At 47.5% G+C, this 20007-nt stretch overlaps 1 protein-coding gene across 1 annotated transcript; it reads right to left on the reverse strand.

The window, feature by feature from the left end:
* Positions 1-682: 682 nt before the first annotated feature.
* CD37 (CD37 molecule) lies at positions 683-19507 on the reverse strand. The gene is made up of 9 exons (XM_082197100.1): positions 19349-19507; positions 16562-16636; positions 16305-16377; positions 15370-15494; positions 14445-14519; positions 12661-12765; positions 10741-10950; positions 8685-8768; positions 683-3183 (listed from the first exon to the last, which is right to left on the reverse strand). The coding sequence occupies exons 2-9, from the start codon at positions 16625-16627 to the stop codon at positions 3106-3108; spliced, it is 816 nt and encodes a 271-aa protein (XP_082053226.1). The 5' UTR covers positions 16628-16636; positions 19349-19507; the 3' UTR covers positions 683-3105.
* Between the last annotated feature and the right edge of the window lie 500 nt (positions 19508-20007).

Genomic DNA, 20007 nt, shown 5'->3' on the forward strand with positions numbered 1-20007 from the left:
CATTGTTGTCCCAGCTCCTGCCAACCTATCAGTTCGAAAGCATGCCAGTGCAAGTAGATAAATAGGTACCGCCGCAGCAGTAAGATAAACGGCATTTCCGTGTGCTCTGGTTTCCGTCACGGTGTCTCGTTGTGCCAGAAGCAGTTTAGTCATGCTGGCCACATGATCCAGAAAGCTGTCTGGACAAACACCAGCTCCCTCGGCCTAAAAGTGAGATGAGCGCCACAACCCCTTAACCATCCAGGGGTCCTTTACCTTTTTACCTTTACTTGGGGAGCACCCCACCAGTCACAGAAACCAATGAGTCTGGCACGGTAGGGCAAGTCAAAAGAAGCACCAGCACTTACCGCTTGTGGAAAAGCTGCAAGTCAGCAGGATGAAGAAGAACTCCCTTGTCGGGACCAGTTCTGCCACAGACCAGCTTTGGACCAAGGTACGACTTCCCAACAGCCTGTGGCACATACAACCCACTTGGGCTGGAAGGAGCCTTCTGAGAGATCCCATCAGGCTAAAGCAGCCAATGGGAGGAAGAGGTGTGGCTAAGAATGCCCTTGATAGCCATACCTCTCCTGTTCCTTGATTGTTGTCGTTCTCTTAGGGTTGAGGCCTGCTTAGTCGTTCTTTCTGGAGGCCATCTTAGCTTGCTCACATCTCCAGAGTGCAAAAGAACCAAAGCAAAACGGCCATTTAGGGATTTTTAAAAATTTATTTACAAAACAGGATAATAATAAAAAACCCAACCCACAAAATGCACAAAACAACCCCAAATACTGTTAAGAAGCAACAAGCTACGGATAAAGGTGAAATTATATATGCGTACCTCATTCCACCAGCATCCTCCCTTTTAACATGTGTTCCCTCACAACTCCACTACAGTGGTACCTCTGGATGCGAACAGAATCCCTTCTGTAGCCCCGTTCGCATCCTGAAGCGAACGCAATCCGCCTCTGCGCATGCGCGGGTCGCAATTTGTCACATCTGCGCATGCGTGTGACATTTTGAGCGCCTGCGCGAGCAGCAAAACCCGGAAGTAACGTGTTCCATTACTTCCGGGTCGCCGCGGAGCACAACCTGAAAACGCTCAACCCGCAGCTACTTTAACCCGAGGTATGACTGTATGTCAAACATCCAAGTGGTTTGTATGCATAAACAGATACACAACACATGCAGCAAGTGTTAGAAATGGGCTTTCCCATCAGACAATGTACAAGTATAAACAAGTGGAGCAGAATATCAAAAGTAATGACAAATGATGTGAGTTGAGCACAACTTTTCCAAATAGTTACCAAGATGTGGGGGGAGAAAGGGCTTATGTAGCTCCAGCCAAAGCTCTGGGAGACCACCAATGTACGCGTGCACACACTGACAAGATTGACAGCAGAACCTGGCCTTGTTGGGCAGCTGCCAAGACCTAGAAATGTCCAAGCAGGACCCATGACAAATACCTGCCCTCGGTCCTCCTTAAAATACTTGTTTCTAGTCTTATTGTTCAAAACAGGCTAAGATGCTGGATCTAGAGGCCAGTTTAACTTTTCCACCATGCCCCACAGCCCCCAGAAATCTGGAGCTTTCCTGGCAGACACACATGCCCAAGACAAGCAAAGTTTTCCTCCTTCCCTGGGATTTCAAGTGTTCACAATGAAGACGTCTTTACCAGAGCTGGCCACGCTCGCTTGTGTTTCCTTTGTGTAGGAAGAGCCCATCTGAGAAGGATAAGTGCATTCAAACTGTTGGAATGGGGAGGCAACCTGTGGCCTTCCAGATGTTGAACCTGTCTGAGGTGACGAGTTGGGGGCCCAACAACATCTGGAAGGCCACATGTTCCCCACCACCTGTGCAGGCAGCTAGCTGGGGTGTGCATGCGTTAAGATTATGAGAGACAAAAATTGGACCAAACTTTCCATGGCGGGGAAGCCCACAGTCTCAACCTGCGCAATAACAGAATTAACAAACAGGAAATGGGAGGGGGAGAGCAGGGTCGCGGGGTAAGGAAGGGCTTCAGAACAAAGGTTGGAAGTTTTCTAACGACTGGAAGGGGGGGGGAGATTGGAGGGGACAATGGCTGTTGTCACCTAGGCATTTTCAGTAAATCCAGCCAAGGTGACTCAGAGTAAGGGTGGGCAACCTGGGCTCATGTTGCTGGACTGCAACTTCCATCATGCCTGTGATGGTTGGGGATGATGGGAGTTGGGAGTCCAGCAGCTGGGATGCTCATCCCTGGGTTAGACATTACAGTACAAGGTGTAAACTGGGTGGGTTAAAAGAATTTCACAGGCACTCCCTTCTGTTTTGGAGTACAATTCCCATCAGCCCCAGCTAGGAGGGCCAGAGATTATGAGTTTTTTAGTCTAGCAATATCAGGAAGACCACAGGTTCCCCATCCCCAATTTAAAATGTTGCACCAAGCACCTGAGCACCATCGCTCAAAAACATGGCTCGTCCAAGTTCTCAGTACTTTTCTTTCTTTCGTTGCTAAATAAAATTTAAACATTTTAACATCAGCTTTGTTTTTCTACTACGAAAGGCAGGATTAATTCCAAAACAAGCTTATTAAGGAATTTTACGGAATAGTCAATAGAATTGCTATGGTTGTTATTATTAGTAGTAAAAAAAAACCTTTAAAAACACACATTTGCTTTCCAAGTTATGTTTTGTAATCCACTCGAGTCTGGCAGTGAACTCTTTATTCTGCCAAACAGTGCTGAAGCAGGGTCTAGCCTTGAATGTCACGAAATGAATACTCGAGAGCCAAAATAATCAGAAAAACGTCGGGACTAAATCTTTTGGCATTATTACATCAAATTTCGGAATGGATAAGCTTAAGGTTTGGGGAAATGATTTAGGGCTAAATCATCTGTTTTGCTGTATGAAGAGTTCTGCAGGCTTTTTGTAATGGATTCTCCTGACGCCTGCAACTCCTGAGAGTTTAATTTCTTTTCCCAAGGTTATGGTAGAACCAATCCTAGCTCTGTGCAAGGAAAGGTTAGGTAGAGAATCTCCAGAGGCACCTTGCAGCCCTGAAGTGGAAAGTTTTGAATTTAAAGGGATGGATTCCATTGCCACCCCCTATAAAATCTGGAACTCTGGGAAGTGGCGATTCGACTCCTAGGAATAGCGAGTCAGCTTGTCATAGTTGGGCCCGATGGTCCTACACAGAAACATCGATAGCGTCATGAGGCAGAGCTGTGGGAAGAAAGAGATCCAGTTAAAAGAGGGCTCACGTTGCTGCTCTGATACAACCACCGGCACCCAATGGGGGGTAGCCCCAGCTGCATTTCATGGGACATTGATCACCCAGGGGGTGGACCTCACAGGAAACACCAGGGCATCCTTCGCATTCTGGAGTTGCCTGGGCTTTTTAAAAACAGGTTTATGGAAGAAAGCAGAAGGCCATTATCATTCTCCCCCCCCCCCGCCCCCATCTAGCTGGATAAGGAGGGAAGAGAAGTTAAACTATCTACAGTGTTTGAAATCCCCCAGGTGACTGACATCTCCATCTGGCTGGCCCCGCCAGCTTTCTTAAACAGGTCGCACAAAACAAATGAAATACCGTGAAAATCCCTGAAACAAGAAGTAATCGACTAGAAATATTATCTTGTGGAAAGCAACTAAATAATAAAAATCAAAAAGCTTAAGGAAAAAAATTAGAAAAGCCTAAAATAGAACAAAACCTTAATGGGATGCCGGCTACAAACCTCGTTTCACTGAACTATTCAGTTTCCTCAGAAGGAAATAGAATTTTCAATGATCTGACCAAAATTCAAACAAGGGTAGAACCCCCAAAATTCTGACGTATTATAATCCTAGCTCCACCTAGGTAAAGCAAAACAGGTCAGCAGAAAAGCTTGTTTACTGCATTTATATCCCACCTTTTCCATCAAAGAGTACATGGTTCACACACCCCCCATCTCATCTCAGTTAATCCCTACAATGACCCTGTGAGGAAGTCTAAGAGGCTGCGACTAGCCCAAGGTCATGACTGAGTGGAACCTTGATCTCTCAGGTCTGATACTTTAACCATGACACCACACTGGCTTCCTAGATTCCTGCTACAGGCCAGCTCTATGAATTAAGTAGGTAAATAAATATGGGGAAAGTAAAATGTCACTTAAGAGAAGGATCTGAAATATTTTCCTTGATGCCTGATTATTATTATTATTATTATTATTATTATTATGGGTTGTTTTATTTGATGCTTTGATGTGTTATAAACCACTCTGAGATTTTTTATTTAAAATATAAAGCAGTATAGAAATAATAATAATAATAATAATAATAATAATAATAATAATAATAATAATAATAATAATAAACCCCACAGGTGGGGAGGAAAGTCGCCCAAACATTCCATTGTGGCAACCGTAACCCAAGTTTAAGATGCCATTTGGCGATTGACTTATATATCTAAAAGTTTTTAACACTGTCTACAGATTATCCAGCAGAGGGAGGGTTCTTCTTTTTAAAGCTACACTTTCATTTATCCTTCCAGCAACCCCCAGGAGGAGGCAGGCAATCATAACACCCATTTTGCACGTGGAGAGGAAGTGCCTCACTCAGTGCGTTATTCGTGGAAGTGACTGAACATGAGCTCACATCTCCTGGCAAAACAGTTTCTACACAGTTGCACAGTCCGTTTCCCCTGCCAGAACGTGCGCCTCAACTCAGGCCCATCTCAGCACAGGCTGAGGTAGGAGTTTCAGGATCAGTGGCGTAGCGTGGGTTGTAGCAAGGCAAGTAATTTGCGCCCCCAACCCATGGATTTGCGCCCCCTAACCCTAACCCCCAGATGTTGCACCCGGTGCGGCCGGCCCCCCCTGCACCCCCCACGCTACGCCACTGTTCAGGATGAGCATCCAAGGCCCAGCAACCCGCAGTTTATCTGTAGGAGCGTGCATACACACACATGCGCTCCACACCCATGGCAATCCCAAGGTCAACACAGTGCAGGGCTTGCCAGAACCGTCTCATTCTTGCAGTTAAAGCGCCGTTCCTTAGGTAGAAGGATGCAGTCCCTGGCCACCACATTTCCAAGTGGTCTAATAGCCAAGGCTATTACATCTACACACACATCTACAGCACTCCAAAGGACATACAGCATCTGGAGTTGGCCACAGACCAGCATGGAAACATGCAACGCCTGACGTTGTAAGGATCACAAGACAATGCGTACAGAGCACTCTGAACGTTCGGAAGCACTACACAATTGCTAATTATTTTGTTACCATCATGAAAAAAGCACCCTGCTTTTCTTTTACCCTGGAAGGCAATGCTGCCCTTGTGCTAGTGACAATAGACATTGTTCTGATACAGACCAAGTCTATTCAAAACCTTCAGATTCGGTTTATGAAGCGGAAGCATCCTGGGTTCCGCCTTCATTTCAATCTGTGCACTTCGACCTGGAAAGCCCTACTTGCCATTCGTTCCAGATATGAACAGGCAGGCAGGCAATTACTCAGTGGTTCAGGCAGGGAAGCAGAGAGCGCACTCCAGGAACACAGGGCAGCTGCCTTGCACTGTACAGAGCCAGATCCTTGTCTCAGCATTGTCCACACACCAGCAGTGGCTCTCCAGGATTTCAAGGCAGGGATCTCTTAGTCCTGCCTTGAGACCCTCTGCATGCAAAGCAGGTGAATGCATTATTCTATACTGTTTTATTCTTTTGTTTTGCTTTTTTATTTTATTTGGAGCTTTGTGATATTTGGTGTGGTTTTTTTTACTTGCTCTTGCCTTGGCATTTCAAAGAGCTGCGTGTCTAAATACTGGCTTTGGAATGGAAGGAAATGCTGACGAGATCAGAATGGCGTGTGCATCTTGGAGGGAGCAGGGTGGGTTATCAGTAATAATTCCTCCCTCCCTAGAAATAACCACTCTGAACTCCCTCCTGTTGCATTTTAGCTATATTTTGAAATTTTCTTTCTAGCCCCTCCACCGCTTTCTCGTTCTCTTTCCCCTTCTCTCTTTCTTTCATGGAGGGTAGAGGGCTTGGGCACTCTAAACGCTTCCTCTTCTTGCTCTGAGGGGGCATCAAGGCTCCCCTTGCGAAGCAGCCTAGAGGGCAGGCAGGTGGCAATTGTCGGCGAGGAGGAAAAGGGGGAAAGGAGACCCCGATACACACAGATTTGCAGCAGCTAAATCCCTATCAGGCAGAGGCAAAGCTCAGCCTTCCCACTTCACCTGGAGTAATTACCTTGCCAATACTCGAAGTAGATATCCCTGTGCGGGCAACAGCAAAAGGGTTTAAAATAAGCAAAAAAATAAAAATAAACAAAGAGACAGAGGAGGTTTGGGAGAGTGCACTTGGGGAGGGAGCACAAGGAAAACATGCAATTCCTGGTGTGTGTGTGTGTTGCTTTGTGTAGCCAAACAAAACACTGCATTCACAGGCATGCCTGGACACATGGCAGGGAGTGCATGGGTCTCGAGAACCACAAAGCAACCTGCTTTTCCACATAACTGCAGCAACCAACACACAAAACATGCAAGCAGGCCACAGCTGGCCTCCGTACCCCACTTGCCAGTGGCAGCAGGGCAGTCCACATGCCCTTACTGGGCAGGTGTTGATCACACAGCGCACTATATAAAGGCCCAAACAGCTGAGACGGGAGTCTGCCAAGCCGCTGGAGGTGGCAGTGATGAGAGCCAGAAGGATGGCGGAGGCAAGAGTAGAAGGAGCTAAACACCCCATTCATTCACTCACTCACTCCCTGTTATATCCCACCTTTCCTTCAAGGAGCCCAAGGTGGTGCACATGGCTCTTTGGCTCCCCATTTTATCCTCCCAACCACCCTGTGAGGTGGGCTAAGAGTGAGTGACTGGCCCAAAGTCACCCAGTGAGCTTCATGGCTGAATGGGGATTTGAAGCCTGGTCTCCCAGGTCGTAGTCCGACACACTAACTGCTACACCACACTGGATCTTGGATCCATGCTGCACAGGTCTTCCACATTCAAAGGCAACTCTGGTTCCCCTGTTGGTAGCGATGTTGTTGGAAGGCGGCTCAGGTAGTCCAAGCCCCGGGTGTTTTGTGGGAGGCCCTGGATCAAGTGCTCTTCCGTCGGCACCCCACCTGGTTTAGTTTTGTTTGTTTGTTTGTTAATGCTTATAGGGCAACTAGGGCACATCAACACAGTTACAAGGAGGCCCCAGACACCCACCATCTTAATTTCCCAGAGACATCTATACAATCTGCATATGCAAGTTTTATGCAAATTACCTAGTAACGCATTCGCTTGATAGATCAACCAGGCAAGCTCAGACTCCCCAAATCCCAAAGAGGTAACACTGTGCCCTCTCACTTAACACTGAAGCCTTGGCTGTGTGTGCCACATGTTCAGTGTTTTTCAAACCAGATAGTTGGCTTAGCAGCTGCACTAGAAACTGCAGTTCGCTTTCCCTAAAAATCTATAGAAACAGCAGAGCCAAGTGCAGTCCTCCAAAATGAGTTCTCCATAGCACACCCCAAATTCTGCCTCCCCAGCCTAGGAAGCCAGTGAGGAAGAACCCCTTCTCCCCATGAACACACACAAAAAGACCCATAATCTGAGAATTCAGGGGAAGCACAGGCCAAGAATCCACCAAGGAATTCACAATGGCTTCAATATGCTAGCAGTTTTGATGGCCAGCACACACACAAGACCAAAATCATGCACAGGCCATACAAATAAAAGCCCGCACAAATCGGATTTGGGTCGGAGGGGAAATAAGCAAACAACAGCAACAGCAGCAACAACAACACACAATTCCTCCCAGCACTGGCAAACACAAATGTACACAGCTAATATACCAAGGCAGGCCCTTGAGCAAAACCACATCAGTGCATGCATACAAATACACTCTCATCTGCCACCTGCTGGGGAAGTAGAGGATCTCATGGGAGCCACCACTATGCAAGTCCCTGTGCTCTAGTGCACTGATCAGGATCACGCACAGCAGCTGCAGGAACTACAAGAAAGGTTTTAGCCTGAGGAGGGGAAAGGGCAGACCATCTCTCACCCACGTAGCATAATTCCACAGTCAACAGCACTTAGTGGTCCAGACTGGAGCAGCACTTACAGGGACTTCTTGTGGTTTTCCTCCGCAGAGCACCAAGGTGGCAGCACTGGTATGCTTCCCCTTTTTGCTCAGCAACAGAAATACCCTCAGGTCTCTGTAGGAGCTGCATCCACAAATAAGACCCTCCCCCCACTCGCTCAACCACATATATTCTGGGTGAATAGAGGGTTGCAGAACTGAAGGCCTAGAGCCTCTGTCTTTCTGGGAAGTGAGCACCTCTTATTGCAAGGTGGGGCAAATGAAAGATAAATAGCTCTAGTGGCTTTCCAGGGGGCAGATCGAGCAAATAAGTAGCAGGTGGCATTGCGGCGTGGCAGCGCTCACCTGACCTCCCAGCAGTGGAGTCGCTGCAGTTTACTGGGCAGGAGAGGGGCAAGGCAGCAGAGGGGTGGTGCAAACACTCCAGCAGGAGACTGGTTGCTGCAGTGCGTTTGCACCGTGCCAGCCTCCTTGTTGCTGCCTCGCCCTCTCCTTCCTGGTAAGCAGCAGCGACTCAGCTGCCGGGAGGCCAGGGAAGCGATGGAGCTCCACCGCAACCTCCACTACTATTGGCAATGCCAGCAGTTCTACTCCTTGCACAGCTGCGGAGAACGGCAGCCACACCAACCTGCAGCAGCTCGCCCAGACCTCTTACCTCCATGAGCGCAATCCCAAGGCTGATCCCCACAATGGTGACGATGTTATTTGTGAGCCAGGTCTGGACGCCGTCCATGCAGCCCTACAATTGGACAAAGGCATATTTGTTTTAAAAGGCTGCTTGCTCACGTGCGTGCGTGTTCCGAGAAGATAAGAGCTGTCAAGCCCACCATTCTGCATCCACCACAGCAACCAAATGCATCCAGGAAGTCTGGGAGCACAGCAGCAAGGCAACAGCCTGCCACAAGTTCTGGATTCAGCTATGCACTGCTTCTGAACATGGAGGTTCCATTTGGCCACAATGGCTAATAAGTCCTATCCTCCATGAACTTGCTTAAAGGTAAAGGTAAAGGGACCCCAGACCATTAGGTCCTGTCGTGACCGACTCTGGGGTTGCGGCGCTCATCTCACTTTATTGGCCGAGGGAGCCGGTGTACAGCTTCCGAGTCATGTGGCCAGCATGACTAAGCCGCTTCTGGCGAACCAGAGCAGCGCATGGAAACGCCGTTCACCTTCCCGCCGGAGTGCTACCTATTTATCTACTTGCACTTTGATGTGCTTTCAAACTGCTAGGTTGGCAGGAGTAGGGACCGAACAACGGGAGCTCACCCCATCGCACGGATTCGAACCACCAACCTTCTGATCAGCAAGTCCTAGGCTCTGTGGTTTAACCCACAGCGCCACCCGCGTCCCATGAACTTGCTTAATTGCCCATTTAGAGCCATCCAAACCGGTGGCCATTCCCAGCAGTGGTTGCCAACAAGGAAGGACTGGGGGGGGCAGATGTCCAGCCCCCACTCCTAGGAGATTGAAACAGAGGACCACCGGTCCCAGCAGCAGAGCTGTCTTACTGCATTTTGAAGTAAGTGAAGTGAAAATGTTGCAATCTAAAAAGCAGCCCTTCCCCCACTCCACCACTGCCTGGTAAGACCATTATATTCAGTCTGGCACGGTCAAAACTGCACCACTGTTACCCCACATTGCACAGGAGTGCATCCCATAAATTAACTACACAGTGTGCGGAAAACTGTTTCCTTTTGTCTGTTCCTGAATGGACTGCCAATTCCCCCCTCCCAGTACATATTTTTACATTGATTTTTTAACAACCAATGTGCAGACAGAAAACAAAGAATCAAAAATTTAAACCATAAAGCATCGCACACTGGAAGGACAAAAGTATGAAAAGATAACAACACGGCTCCAAAGAGATAATAATAACATGTTAACTCACGCCAAGGTTCCCTTATAAAGATTTATAAAAGTACTCTCAGCCTCCAAGTTCCATCATTATTGTGAACAAAGGCTCTATATAGGCTTAACAGCCAGACATTTTGCATATATCATTTTGACCATGTGCCTCAATATTTATATAAGAAATAAAATCATGTCATCTTTATCTATATGTCCTTCAAGCTCTGCCCTTTAGGTACTTTCAGTTTATGAGATACCTTTCCAAGGAAGACGATTTGCCAAACCCTGAAATAGCAGAATCCTAATTATTAAGATAGGGGCTGCGAGTGGCACTGTGGGTTAAACCACAGAGCCTAGGGCTTGCCGATCAGAAGGTTGGCGGTTCGAATCCCCGCGACGGGGTGAGCTCCCGTTGCTTGGTCCCTGCTCCTGCCAACCTAGCAGTTTGAAAGCACAAAGTGCAAGTAGATCAATATGGCGGGAAGGTGAACGGCGTTTCCGTGCGCTGCTCTGGTTCTCCAGAAGCGGCTTAGTCATGCTGGCCACATGACCCGGAAGCTGTATGCCGGCTCCCTCGGCCAATAAAGCGAGATGAGCGCCGCAACCCCCGAGTCAGTCACGACTGGACCTAATGGTCAGGGGTCCCTTTACATTTAATTATTAAGATTAAAGGTCTTCTAGGATTGCTGCCGATCCATTTCATTGGGTGACTTGGGAGTTCTAGAACTAAGGGAGTTGGAAGAAAAAGCCTCTTTCTATCCACTTTCTCCAAGCCATGCAAGCCAAGCTCAGAGCACAACAAGGGTCAGATTCTGACCAAAGAAGGGTTGCAAGCTTCCTCTCCCCTGCCTTCGGTTACTCACCATCTCATAGACGGACCACGGTTGCCCATAAGAGTTACAGAAGCCTGCGATCTTCGGCCTCGTGGTGGGGGCAGCGGTGGTGCTGTTCCCTGGCTGGCCAGGCTGAGAGACGTTGCCGCGGCACGAGCAGGGATAGAGGTGGTAAGAGGAGTTCTTTATTATGCTGTTCTCCATCCAGTCATTGGAGAGGATCCATCCGCAACACTGGAGCTGCAGGAAGGCAAAAGAGAGAGACCATGAGAAGACGACTTGGGGGCTGGGAGAGAAAGCTACCCTGCCCTGTCCAGGCATTGAACTTTGTCCATTGTGCGAGAGCCATAGTTTGAAGGTCCTTTCCACCTGGCCCAGACTCACCAGCTCTATTAAAGAGGTGCCTGGTAAGACTGGAGGGAGATTGCTATGCCTGACAACAAACCCTACCTATTGGATTCTTTTGCCCCATCTTTTTGCGCCTGCCAAACAGTGCTGGATTTACGTATAAGCTAAACAAACTATAGCTTAGGGTCCCGTTCTCTTGCCCCCCCCCCCAAATTTCACTATTAATATACTTCTTCTTAATTGTATTTCAGTTCAGCAATTTCTTTGATAAAATACATATTTTGTTATGTGCAAATGGCTTTAGATAACTATTAGGTCCATAAATTACCATATAGCATATATTCAACACAAAAAACAGCGACAATTTGTTGTTGACAAAGGACAGCTGGACATATAAAGGGCCCCATTACCTTCAGGAGCTTAGGGCCTCATCAAACTTAAATCCAGCCCTGTGTGTCAGAATTATGATAGTATTTTATTCTCTTGTTAAAATTACGTTGTTTTAAATGTGCATTTTATATTTGACTTCACTTAGCAATGGTTATTTTGTTTTTTGGAGATGTTTAAGGTTTTTTTGTGTTAACTTTGTGTTAAATATGTATTCTGCAGTTGACCTCTTTTGTAATGTTTTATTTTGAAATCTTTAAGATAATATTTTAGTTTTCTGTTAATTATGGCGCTTTGACTGTATAATCTGTATTTGACTTTCTTTCAGAAATGTTTGATTCTGGATTGTTTTATAGATGTTTTATTATGCTGTAAACCGCTTTGAGGTTTTTCTTAAAAATATAAAGCGGTATAGAAATGAAATGGCCATCCAGTCCAACCCCCTGGAATGCAGGAAACTCAGCTAAAGCACCCATGACAGATTAGCCATCCAACCTCTGCTCAAAAACCTCCAAGGAGGGAAAGTCCACAACCTCCTGAGGGAGACTGTTCCACTGCCAAACAGCTCTTAACAGTCAGAAAGTTCTTCCTAAATCTTAGAATCTCCTTTCTTGTAACTTGAAGCCATGGGTTCGAGTCCTACCCTCCGGAGCAGGAGAAAACAAGCTTGCTTCATCTTCCATGTGACAGCCCTTGAGATATTTGAAGCTGGCTATCCTATCTCCTCTTTTCCAGGCTAAACATACCCAGTTCCTTCAACCGTTCCTCATTAGGCTTGGCATGAGTTTCAATCTGGTTTTTAGCCTATTGCTTTGTTGATTTTTAATCATTTTTGTAATGTTTCAAATAGTTTTTAACTCTGATAATCTCGTTTTATTCTTTTGGTAAATTGCTTTGAGTGCTTTTTTTTTTTTTAACACAACTGAGCAGTACATTAATTTTGCTAAATTAATTACCGTATTTTTCTATGTATAAGACTAGGTTTTTTCCCCTAAAAAATAATGTAAAAAATTAGGGGGACGTCTTATACATGGATATATCTTCCTCCATTTTCTTAAATCTGAGTCCCCAAAGACTCAGCTTATACATGGGGGCATCTTATAGATGGGAAAATATGGTAAATAAACAAAGAAAGCCACCCATGAACATGGCAGGAGGAATCAAAAAGGCAGAGAAAACTTGGGTGGGCATTTCTTCATGAGGAAAGTATCTTACCTCCGTCTGCACATAATCCCAGCTCTCCTCCTCATCCGTGGACGGATTATATGTCCCATAGTGCTCAATTATTTCTGTGACATAGTCACCAACCTTTGTGTTGAGCTGCATGGGAATGAAAGTAAAGTTAAAAAGTCAGCTCTCCGACAGCAGCAACAGACATTAGGGTGCTCCTATTCTCTGTGTGCCCTATAGCAAATTTCTTATAGTGTCTTCTTGGTTTGGCGTGACACCCCCCCCCCCCGCCCGCCAAAGGAATGCTGGCTGTTTCCTTACCAGCTGCCCAGATACAGGCACAGGGGAAATGAAGCCCCTGTAAACAAGGTTGTAAATTGTGGTGCCCGGTTCCCCCTGGGTTCTTGAAAACCAAACAGAGGTGATGTACTCTTCTTGAGCCTTCTCTGAATCTACACTTGCCCAACAAACTCCTAAACAGAAGTACATGTGGGTTTTCCTGTTTACTACAGTGGTACCTCAGGTTACAGATGCTTCAGGTTACAAACGCTTCAGGTTACAGACACTTCAGGTTACAGACTCCGCTAACCCAGAAATAGTACCTCGGGTTAAGAACTTTGCTTCAGAATGAGAACAGAAATTGTGCGGCCGCAGTAGGAGGCCCCATTAGCTAAAGTAGTACCTCAGGTTAAGAACAGTTTCATGTTAAGAACGGACCACTGGAACGAATTAAGTTCTTAACCCGAGGTACCACTATATAGGAGCTGGCTGGTTGCACAGAGCTTAATAGCTGGCCCTGGCGTCAATCACACAGCCATTCCTCCTCCCTCCAGGATAATTTAATTTAGAGAAAACTCTGCCAAATAAATGGCCTAGAAATGCTTTTTTAAAAACACAGAGCCTGCCTGAAAGCGTAGAAGGGAGGGTTTAAGAATTTACAATGGAGCCAAAGCCTGAGGCTCAAGGGTGGGGAAAAGCAAGAGTTCACCACCCAGCCAAAAGAGAGAAGAGATCAAAAGCGCACCCACGGCAGGAGGGAGGCGTGGGCCTGCTTCACCCCAGCTTTCACCCTGCTCTCCACTGCGTGTGAGTCACAAGCACTCGGAGAGGGAAAGGGAGATCAAAGGGCATGAGCAGCCCTCTCTCGCATGGCCCGCTTGTTCTTTCCTCTGCTCAGGCAAGGAAACCCGAGGCTCGGTCGACAGCACACGCAAAAAGAACGAGGCAGCGGATTTGTAAAGGGGTAGAATGACATTTTCCACTTCAGACACTGGCGGGGGAATCTTTGAAACGTTTTCCCCTGTGTCAAACAAAACACTCTCTGTGAGTGGAAAAACCAGCACACAGGAAGTGAGTGGGGCTAGAACCCATTCTCCCCAGTGTGCTAAGTCATCTACTTTCGGGGAAACTATTATGCACAAAGTGCTGCCCGCCCCCCAGCAAGTTGAGACAGTATGGTTGCTTCTGTCACCTCTGCGCTTTGTCACCTTGTTCCACTGTGTTCCACATTTACAGCACACATTTGCTCCCCCCCCCCCCGCCGTCTGCCCCCCAAAGAATCCTGGGAGATATAGTTTGCTCGGGCTGCTGGCTTTCATAGCTCTGGGAAGGGTAAGCTACAGTTGTCGTAATTCTTGGGTTTGGCGTGTGTGCCTTAAATGTATTAGGTGTATCTAGCCTAGCGATGAAAGCGTGGCGAGAGAGAGAAAAGGAGAGATAGATAATCTGATGCTTTTATTTGGACCGCGGTGGGGGAAATCCCAGGGCAGACCTGCACTGACCCTCCCATGAGACAAGCAGGTTTCACATTTTATCCAAGTGCCACTCACCGTTTTGCTCTGCGAATATACCAAGATTCCAATGATGATCTGGGCCAGGAAGAGAAGGAGCAGGAAGGCAAAGTACTGGTGGGGCACAGGGAACAAGAGAGGTTGGTGAGACTCAGCCAACGTCCCACCACAGCCAGGTTTCTGGATGCTGGCTGAGATGGTGGTTCCTCTCACCCCCCCCCAACACTTTCCATGCCTGCAGCTCCAGGGATTCCTTCCTGACTGCTGCTTTTTACTCTGTCTGTGTCTCCCCTTGCTTTCCACAGGTACAGAATCTACCCCATGAGGGAGACCCAGCCCTTGGATGTTTCTCCATGAGGTGGACAACCTGTTACTTCTAGGCAGGGTCCTGCCCCCTCAGTGCGGTCTGTGGGGCTTCAGGGTTCCCAGCATGCTAAGTCTGCTGCCTGGCTGTTTCTTGGGCCGCTATTCAAGGCGCAGGACCCTTTCCTGCTGTAGTGACTGGCTGGCACTGAGAAGAAAACACGAGCCTTCCCTTTTTGGGATATCTTCCATCTTATATGCTGATCAATAAAGGCTACGACTTTGCCCCATTTTCTTTGCTGCTATGGGGTGGCAGGGAGGCAGCGCCACCCACCCAAATAATTTCCCTTGCCTCTTTCTGCACCTCTTCCAGCTCTACACTATTCTTTTTTGAGAAACCAGAACTTTACGCAGTATTCCAAATGCAGCAGCACACCACAGATTTATATAACATTGTGAAGCTACTGGCAGCTTTATTTTCAGTCCCAGTCACTCCCAAGAGTGGGATTTGTCTTTTGCCACTGCCACTACATGTGCGTTCTTGACCCACCTGCTTCTGCTTCCAGAATAGGCCTGCCAACTCCCAGCAGGCCTTGCTTTTAACCCCTTATTCCCGAGTTCCTTTTCTTGGCTCCCCCCCTCTCTCTCCGCACATACTTACACATCCTAGCAAACACTTGATTTCCTTGAGGGAACCCAGGCAACCGAGGAATCCCATCCACATGGTGAGGATGCCGACCCCACAGAAAATATAGGACCAGATCTTGAGGGCATAATACGCCGACCCTGGAGAGGGAGTTAATAGGTAAATCATCAGTCCGGCCTCTCTTGACAGGAAACTCAAGAGGACAGAGATGGCAGAGAATATTTTTAGGAAGAAAAGCTGCCTTACACTGGCCGGCCCATTGTCTGCACCAGGGTTTCCCAAACATGGGTCTCCAGCTGTTTTCGGACTACAGTTCCCATCATCCCTGACCACTGGTCCTGCTAGCTAGGGTTGATGGGAGTTGTAGTCCTAAAGCGGCTGGAGACCCAAGTTTGGGGAAACCTGGTCTACAATGACTGGCAATAGCTGCCCAGGGTTTCAGACAATAATCTCTCCTACGTGGAGTTGCCAGGGGATTGAATCTGGGACCTTCTGCACACAAGGCAAATTCTCCACCACTGAACTACGGTCCTTCCCCCAATTTTGTTAAAAGCCTGCTTCTCTCCAGCAACCTGACTGGAAATTTTCCCTGGTATCAAGGGTTCGGTGAAACAACAGGTGCTTATGGGAGCATGTTCTGAGGAGCTGAAATGCTACACATGAGCTGCCATGAGCTACCCCACAGCCTTTCCCCTGCAAAACCCAAAGCGTAGATGCAGGAGAAAGCAGGACCAATATGATGATGCCAAGGTGGGGGAAAGCACTGGTAGACAGCTGTAAGGAAAGGTCTGATTTTTGTTCTCCTAGAATTTCCCCAGTGGGGCCAGTGGGGGGGTTCAGTGTCAGTTGGGACGGAGGAATATTAGCAACCCAGGAAGGAGAAGGGAAAGACGAGTATGTGAAACGGGACTGAGAGCCCCCCCACCCACATCCACGCTGACGAGACTCACCTAGGACAGCCGCAAAACTGTCCCGGTCAAAAAGTAGCCATAAGCCAAAGCTAAACAGAAGTCCTCCGAGGAGCTGAAAGAAACAAGGAGTGGGGGGAAGGTTATAAATCTATGTTCCTACATATTGCTTCCAAGTTTCTTTAAATCTTTCCTCATCAAAGATGAGCTTCTCAAAGGGCAAATGGAAATCATATTGATGGGCCCATCTATCCTGGCATAAGGCCTGCCCCCACCCCACCCCCCAAAAAGGTACTCACAAAGAAGAAGAAATTGAAGAGGAAAAGGAAGTACTTTGTGACTGCGATGCAACCTTTGCGGGACATTGTGTCGTCCTGTGGGGAAGAAGAAGAGCGTCAAGGGGAGAAACAAAATACAAATCCAGTTTGGATTGTTTTTGGCAGGGCCCATTTCCCTCCCAGCCTCATCATGCTCCCATGTTTCTTATCTCCACACCAATCCTCAAGGAAGGTTATTTCGTTTGGGTTCTTTAATTTTCCTTTTTTTAACAAAAGGAGCTCTAAGTTGTGGCCTCTCCCGTAACTTAGAATCCTAAGTGATGAAATCATAACAGCGGCTCACTCGGTTGCTGGGGAAACGTTGGCTGTCATCTTGGGGTTGCCTGTTCCATTCCAGGCCTTGCTGGTTGAGGTGGGGGAAGGAAGGAGAAAGCAGAGAGGATGGAGGCCTCTTCTCCACACCCCAAGCCTGATCCAGGCCTCACTGATAATACCCATTGCGGCTGACAACTGGTTCCATGTGATAAAACAGTCCCACCCATTCCTCCATTGGGTTGCCAGTTGTTTAGCCTGCTATGCCTTTAAAAACAGTTTGAGGGACGGATAATCTTTATTTCCACATTGGAGGAAGCTTTATCAGCACATCAAAAGCTGCTGTTGGAAGGCCCAATTTTTTTTTATTTTCTGGTCAGTTGGAACGCCTATCCACCAGACACACACACACACACACACACACTCCAAAACCACACTGTTTCCATCTGGCTGCAAGATCTGAGCCTGCACTGTCTCTAAGTGGCCTGCATTGTCTCTGAAGCTTTGACCACAGCCTCACAGCAGCTGAGTCCAATATGAGGAACCGTTCTTAGGTTTATCAAAAAAGCAGGTAGACAGCAGGAATAGAGAATGCAGAGGGACAACCATCCACTGCGGCAAGTCTATAGGACAGGCACGATTTAACCTTCCAAATTAAGTTGCTTTGCAAGTTTCAAGCTACATTCTCAGAAGCAGAAGTTCTCATTAAAGATAGCTATACAGATCCACAGACAGAGATAGATTAGAACATACCAGCAGCAAACTCATTCTCTGAGTGTGGACCCCTATATAGCTAAACAGCAACACCCACACTAAGTTTTACAGAAGTACCCCGAAAAAGTGGATTGTGAGGGGTGCTACAAAACAGCCCACTGAGGGCTGAACATGCTCAGTGGTTATGGAATGCTGACTGATAGTTCAGGGACTTGGAAAACCAGGTGCAAGGGGAGATTGGAATGGCGTGTCGTAGGAAAGGTCAGGGCCGGCTGGTTGGCTGGCTGGAACTCTGAACAGTAGCACTCTAGCCTACAACATTTTGCTGCGGATCCCACCTATATTGCTGAATACAAGTTGTCAGGGAGCAGCCCTGTGTGTGGCCTTCCTGAAGGCATCTTGTTGGCCCCTGTAATAAAGCAAGATATTGAAGTAGATGAACTTTTGCTCAGGGCCAACAAGGATCTGCTCATGTTCAGACAGGTGGCTGGGCAACAGTGGTTGCTCAGGTGATGGAAGAAAATGCACTCTACCCATGGCCAGAGGCATTCTCACTGTACGTCACATGTTCCCACCACCCTCAGAAAGATCCTTCAGAACTGAGACTTGCTAGCAGGACAGATGATATCATCTCAGAGCACACCAGAAGAGGAAGTGGTCGTTTCTGAAGGTGCTGTGCATCATAGATTCTCAGAAAGAGACAGGCTCACTTCCTGGGCTCCTTAGGCAACTGATTCTTATAATCTCTCTCAAAAATCTCTATCTTCTTGCGTGCAAGACCCACAGACTCACTCCTCTGCCTTTCCATTGGCTGAGCTAATAACTCACGTCTGCAGCAGTGCCAGTTCACACACATCTATATGCCACCTTCATTTGTGAAAAAACAGGCCTCTGTCACATCTGCTCATTCACACCCTGTTTCAGCAAGACGGTTCAAGCTCTGCTCATCATTGTTATGCATACAGAAGTATGTGCAATCCGGATCACTTATGTAAGCTGTCCATGACACATTTACACTCATGGGAACGTCTCGAGTTGCACAAGAGCTTTTCAGATTCCGTGTATGAGGGAGCTCTCTCATATGTGCAGGTTCACAACCAGTGACTGGCCTCTTGGACCTTAAAGAGCACACCAGCCTTCACCTCCATGGGTGTTTTGCACAAGGGCACTTTTAAATACTTTGCACACACCAGACAGACATGCGTTTTGATAAGGACAGGCGTTTTTGCCGGGTTTCCTCAATATACAGTCAGTAGCAAAATGACATATTAAACCACAAATCAAGAAGTCATGATCCTCTTTGTCAAAGTCCCTGGGTCCACACATACTGTCCATCTCTGCCTCATTTTTACACGAACAGTTCTCTCTTCTTCTGCCAAACAGGCTTTTTATTCTAAACTGGTTTCATCCCACCCAGCCTCACAGTGACACTGGGAACGCCCCCCCCCCATCACTGAGGCCTCGAAACATATCACACCCCAAGATTCCCTCTCAACTTCTGCCCCATAAGCACCCCACTTGCATCTCCAGCCAAGCCCACCCACATCACTTGCCCCATAGATGACTCAAAAATTAACTCCACGGTCTGCGATCAAGGATGTTATTCGAGGACCGAGTTTGGATCTCTGATCCAACAGTCCCAACCCCAGATGTTTTTCTTAAAAACGCCCTTATTCGCTTTTATTCCCTATCGTCTCCATCTCCTACTGACCTCTTAACCCTACAATGTTCTGCCCTGGGACTTCTCAGCGTTCATTAAAACCCGATCTAGGAATGGCTCACCTTTCTGTATCACCCAGGCAGCCTTTTGCCTCTTCTTTCTGCTTTGGTTGCTATCTCAGCCTCTCGCTCCGCTCCCCGCAACCACCTAATAATTCGCCTTCTTTTGACGGTCCAAAGTTTCCAAACTTCGCTCATCCACCCAAAGGGGCCCACCTCCCTCATTTGCGCCTCGCGTTTCTGATTGGCTGCCTGGGGAGCAAATGAGGCGGGGCTTGTATATTAACAATTAATAGATTCCAGCGTTCCACCCACAGCCGCCAGTTTCCAGCCCCCCTCCCCCTCCCTCTTTTGTTGCGGGCTGCATTTTTTTTTTTAAGGTGGTGCCGCTTCTCAAGGGGTATTTGGTTTCATGACGTTTATCCTCTGCGCCCTCCACATACTGAAAGTGGCACAAGCGCAGCGCAAGTTGTCCTTATCATACGTACGGCTTTTGCAGGGAAGCCACACACAAAAATCCCCAACCCAATTATGCCAGTAAAAACATCCAAAACCAGGGGTTCAAGGCACCATGCCTCGCATCTCCGCGCGTTAATTTATATTGAGAAATAATACTAGAGTCACAGCTCAATCCAATTTCCGCGCATTGCATGGCGAAAATTATAGATCCAGCATTTTGGGGGGACAGATCCATCGTGCAGGGGGAAGGCTCTACTTGGTTT

The sequence above is a fragment of the Podarcis vaucheri genome (genome assembly GCF_965113315.1).
Source record: "Podarcis vaucheri genome assembly, chromosome: 13".
Lineage (NCBI taxonomy): Eukaryota > Metazoa > Chordata > Lepidosauria > Squamata > Lacertidae > Podarcis > Podarcis vaucheri.